The sequence below is a fragment of the Drosophila miranda genome, chromosome XL, assembly GCF_003369915.1.
Source record: "Drosophila miranda strain MSH22 chromosome XL, D.miranda_PacBio2.1, whole genome shotgun sequence".
In the NCBI taxonomy this organism is placed as follows: Eukaryota; Metazoa; Arthropoda; class Insecta; order Diptera; family Drosophilidae; genus Drosophila; species Drosophila miranda.
The window spans coordinates 2358205-2363493 of NC_046673.1; the positions used below are offsets into that span (position 1 = coordinate 2358205).

A 5289-nucleotide genomic window follows, 5' to 3' on the forward strand; every position below is an offset into this window, starting at 1 on the left:
ACAGAGTCTGGGGTATAAATGTAGAGTCGCGGCCCTAGCTGCGGACCTTTTTATAAATTTATTGAATTTGTATAGGATTATTTGAAATTGAATACACAAGCACAGAAAATATTTTTCAAATAATCGGTCAAAGATCGATCCACAATCGGCTGAATACCAAATAAAGTTTGAGAACAAATATGAGAAAAAGAAAAAACAACAAGAAGTTATTCCGAGGCCCCCGTTTCTAAACGCGCCGAGTAAATCAGAAAGATCATTGCGAGTGCACCGGCCTGAGACTCTAAATCTGAGACTCATAAAACACATTGCCAAGTCGACCCAAGTTTGCTGGAAGTCGGCTGCACCATAATCGACGTATTATATTGCAATATGCAAACATCAATTTGGCTACATAAGTTGCCTTAATGTCGAGTGCATATTTTCCGAAGGAAAAAACAGTTAACCATTTGTTTAATTGAAGTACATAGTTAATAAAATGTTTGAGCAACAGCTGGAAAAGCATTTCCAGATCTATTTAAAGACTCTTTTCCTTGGAGAACATGGTGGCCAGCACCAGGCTGGACAGCCTGTTGAATGGGCTCTCAAATATCAGCGTGAGTCCGTTGGCCAGAACGTAGCAAATCACCGAGTGGGCCACAATCAGAAGGAACTGCAATTGATTACAAAGTTATTCAAGTGGCACATTCTTGAGTCTACATACATGCGTATGTGATGTCTGAACTTACAATAACGAAGAAATCGGCCTGTAATCCGCCGCTGAATGAGTAGTAGAAGTTGAGAATGACTATAGGATTCAGCAAGTAGATGGCGTAGGTGAATCGGCCGGCCCGCTGGATGGAACTGGCCTGCAGGAGGACAAGGAGCCAGCGAATGGGTGGATACGATTCGCTCGTATCTGCCTTGTCCCCGATTCTGATCAGATGGCTAGTCCCTGCGGCCAGAAGCAGTCGGAGAAGGATCATGAAAATGGTTATCAGAAGTGGCGAGGATGGATTCGGGCCGACCACCTGGTTCGTTAGATACAGCATAAGGAAGACCAGTCCCAGCTTGGCCACCCGATTAGGCAGTATCTGATCGAAAGGAGTCGGGCTGCCCCGCACATGAGAATACCCATAGGCACCGCCAACAATATAGGCAAGCGTGCGGACAATGGGACTCACGTACAACAATTTGCCCGAGTGGATGAAATCATCAAAATTGCCGCCCACCTTCAAGATCTCCATCACCAGAAGCGTATAGGCAATGTTCACCGCCAGAATCAGAGCAACCAAAGATCGTACCACCCTCGGATGCCTGGTGTGAATGAAGAGCATCAGCAGAGCCAACATATGGAGCTGCATATCACAAGCCAGCGACCAGGTCCAGTTCCCACAGAGCTCAATGACGGGAAAAAGGTTTTGGATGAATAGCAACTGGCGGTGCCAATGCCGAGGGCAGAGCTCGTCCATCGAATCGCTTATGTGAAAGACGGACACCTGTTTCTGGTATTCCATGCTGAGGGTTCCTATTAGAAGGACTACGAACTGCATAGGAGCAAGACGCAGGAAGCGATGCAGCAGCTGCCTGAGGTAGCGCTGCACGTTCCCGCGCAGGCTGTCCCGGGCAATGTTCTGTTGCAGTTTCTCGTCCCGTAGAAAATTCGTCACGGTAAGGAAGCCGCTGCAATGAAGATGTCATCAATGGAATGGAAGAGTGCTGAAATAAGCCATGCGAACCTAATAACAAAGAACACCTCCACCACAAGTGGTATGTAGGTGTGCCTCATGGTCATGTGGACCAGCTTGTTGAGAATCTCCACCGAAGGGTCCACGGAAAAGTACTTGTACCAGATCACATGCACCCCCAAAAGAGTGAAAGCAGCGTAGACCCTCAGCCCATTGATGACGCTGTTCTCCTGGCTGGGATTCACTTCCTGATACAAGCGTTGCCAGTTCGTAGATACATTAAAGCAGGCTACGATGCGGGAACGGTTATCAAGTCCACTGACGGCCAGGACGGTCAGCAGGAGTATTCCTGTTATCACACCCAGGACCAAGTGGAGTGTTCGGCTCTTGTAGAAATCCTGCTTCAGTTGTGGCTTCTTCACGTACTCAAGCTGTGGACGCATATCCCAGCGCTGAAAGCTCTGGCCCGTGATCAGGGCCTGGCGCAGTAGTCGCTCGACTCTGGGGGTGCTGCAACTGCTAGGCAGGCAGAGACCAATGTGGAGCATAGGATCCTCCTTAATAGAAATCGATATTTGCCAAGGAGATCTGGCCCTGATGTAGGCTACTTGGTAATCAAAAGCAAAGGGGGCCACCTCCACGAGGAGTTTCGACATTTGCGCGGTCAGGTCCAGAAGCATTGGTTCATTGACAGCACGGCAGGTGGCCCGACTGCCCAACCACAAACTCGGGCCCATCATAATGTTGGAAAAGCCCTCGCCCGAAGCATCCAGAGCTGAATTAATCATGAGTAACTTAAACCGCTCAACGACCGATCAGTGCGTCTTTCACTTACCCTTCAACGCCCAGAACTTCTGGCCCTGCAAGGCATCGCCCAGCTGTAGCAGCTGCTTCTCGCACTGGCTCATCGTAGCATTGGATCTCTTTGGAACCGTTTCTACGATGTCCACAAGCAGGGATTTGTTCTCCCATGGCCAGCCCTTGCCCAGCACGGCGAGGACTTTAATCAGCAACAGAATTATCAGCATAATGAAGAATACAGACAGCTGCAGGAGCACTTCAGCTCTTCACGACAGACTCTGCGCAACTAGTCGAGTTTCTCGGCGATAGCAAAGTCTATGCGACCCAAATAACCCCCAGATATTAGCACTCCGTCAGTGTTTCGATGAACCGTAACGCTCGGCTAGTCCCAGAAACAGCTCGCTAGCTGAAGCTAAGCGCTGATTTTATAGGATTCAGTGCTCCACGAGTACGCTCGATTTTACTATGTTGTAAGCTGGAATTTTATGGCCAGCTCGACAATGCCATACCCAGTACACGGACCTCTCTGTCACGGAAACATTTTCCAAGACCAGTGAGGGTTATTTATTTAAAAATTTTCAAATATGTATTATTTTAGAATGCAATACTGCTGAGATACAAAAGACATACAATATTTAAAAAAAGCTCACCCATATTGAAATTAAATATATGGTTTTTAAATAGAAAAATAGTCAAATTAAATATAACCATTTTGATTCAAACATAGGTGTATTGAAAAGTCTTTTTAATACTGTTGATATTTAATCTACAAGTTAATAACACATTAATAGATTAATATGTTTATATTGAATATTATTATGAATTCGACAATATTTATTTGAATATCAAAGGGAAAGACTGTTTATTTTGAATACTTCATATTAAATTTATTTAAATAATTTTGTTGTATTTCGTTTAACTAAGCTTATATAAATTTTGAATGTCCCTGCCATTCCCAACTGGTACGAGCTACTGCCGCAGAGGCACAATCATAACCATTCGAGTTCTACTGAGGTTGTGATTGCTAGATGAAAACTTTAAACAATAACCGCCATGAGGAAGTGAAATATTATCCGGTATGGCAAAATAATTTAAGCACCAAATTTAATTTAATTTAATTAAAAAATATTTATATGTTAATGAACTTTTTTTTCCAACGTGTGTTTTCTTTTTAAAAAACATTTAAAAACTGTTTTTTTTTATTATTATTTTTTAAGAGTAACTGATTTGTTTTTCACATAACACAAGATACTTAAGTTAGGCAAAAAACTACCAGTTTCTAACAAAATTAAAAAAAAAAAAACACACAGCATGAAAAAACCTTAATACAATTTTAAAGCACTTAATCCATCAGAACAATTCGGGTTGGCTCGAAGCGTAAATATGGTGTTGCAAAGTGTTATAAGTGTACTACAGGGAAGCTCCAATATACCCATAAGCTCTAGAAACACATTTCACAATTATAAGTTTACTTCTTATTTACAATGCAGTCTTTTCGACTTTGTATCTATCGTTTAAATGGCATAATGGCCATAACAAATAGACTGATACTTATTACAGAAACGAGCGGGAACCTTGTGAGCCGCTGAAACGGACGCGGCGCTACTTAATACTCGGTGCTCAGGCAGTACATATATGAGCTTATGATTTATGTAATTTATTCAATATCTTTTATATGTCGTTTGGTATCGCTGTTCTCAAGACGGAACGAGGGGGAACGTTGTGAGTTGCTGCTGCGACCGCAACTCTACATTTGTACCCGATACTTAGTCAGTACGGCTCACCTCCGGCAGACGGCGCTAACACTGAACGACAAAGTGCGTGCGAGAAAGACAAAAAATCAGTCTGAACGTGTCGTCGGCCGCTGCGTAGCGACCGAAAATTGATTTGTTATTCTTGGCTATACAAATGATCCGATCTGATACAGATTCGGTAATCTGGTACATATGGTCATTCTCTATGATTGCGCGATTTTTAATTTTCTCGCGTCTTCAAAGTTGTGGGTGCCACAGATTTTCGTTCTTTGTGGGGCGGAAAGGGGTGAGGCGAAATTTTGAAATACGCTTGTAACAGTGACATATCACAGAAGTCTGGGTACAAAATGTCCTTGCTCTAACTAGTTTAGTCTCTGAGCACTAGGTGCTCATAGAAACGGACAGACAGACATGGCTGAATCGACTCGGTTCTTTCTGGACGTTACACACATACATTTTCACCAAAAATCTAATCTAATCTTATCTAATTATCAATCAATTAGATTTAAGCTGTTTCCGTTTTTCTTTTAATTTTTTTACATGTCTCTTTTTTTCTATTCTTACACCAACACCAGCTCCGCCAAAGCGCTCACAGCAGGAATTTGTTTCTCGTGGCTCTAATAATGATCCGATCTGCTAGATATGGTCATTCTGCACGATTATGCCTTAGATTTTCGCTCTTTGTAGGGACTTGTAACAGTGTGATTTTACAGGAGTCTGGATACAAAATTTGGTTGCTCTAGCTCTCAGAGTCTTAAAGATCTAGGCTATTATCGGGACGGAAAGACGATGCTGATCGAGAATATATGTATGTATATACTTCCTTCTGGGTGTTACACACATCCAATTCCGCCACAAACCTAATATACCCCTATACTCTTCGAGTACCGGGTATAAGAACAAACAAGTTTTGGATATTAGTTCCTTGTGTTGTGCTTAACACATTTTCCAGCATGCTTTCAGGCGCCAACTGTAAATGAAGGTTGTGATTGAGCTATAGATCACAGTCACAGTGTGAAAGTGAATAAAGTGAAAATTAAAAGGCGCACAATCAATGGACTTGTTAGAGA

At 42.8% G+C, this 5289-nt stretch overlaps 1 protein-coding gene across 1 annotated transcript; it reads right to left on the reverse strand.

Moving 5' to 3' along the window:
- Nucleotides 1-418: 418 nt before the first annotated feature.
- On the reverse strand, nt 419-2862 carry LOC108165107 (O-acyltransferase like protein). Its single transcript, XM_017301165.2, has 4 exons — nt 2500-2862; nt 1716-2439; nt 726-1659; nt 419-649 (listed from the first exon to the last, which is right to left on the reverse strand). Exons 1-4 carry the CDS (start codon nt 2690-2692, stop codon nt 515-517), a joined length of 1986 nt encoding a protein of 661 aa, XP_017156654.1. The 5' UTR covers nt 2693-2862; the 3' UTR covers nt 419-514.
- Between the last annotated feature and the right edge of the window lie 2427 nt (nt 2863-5289).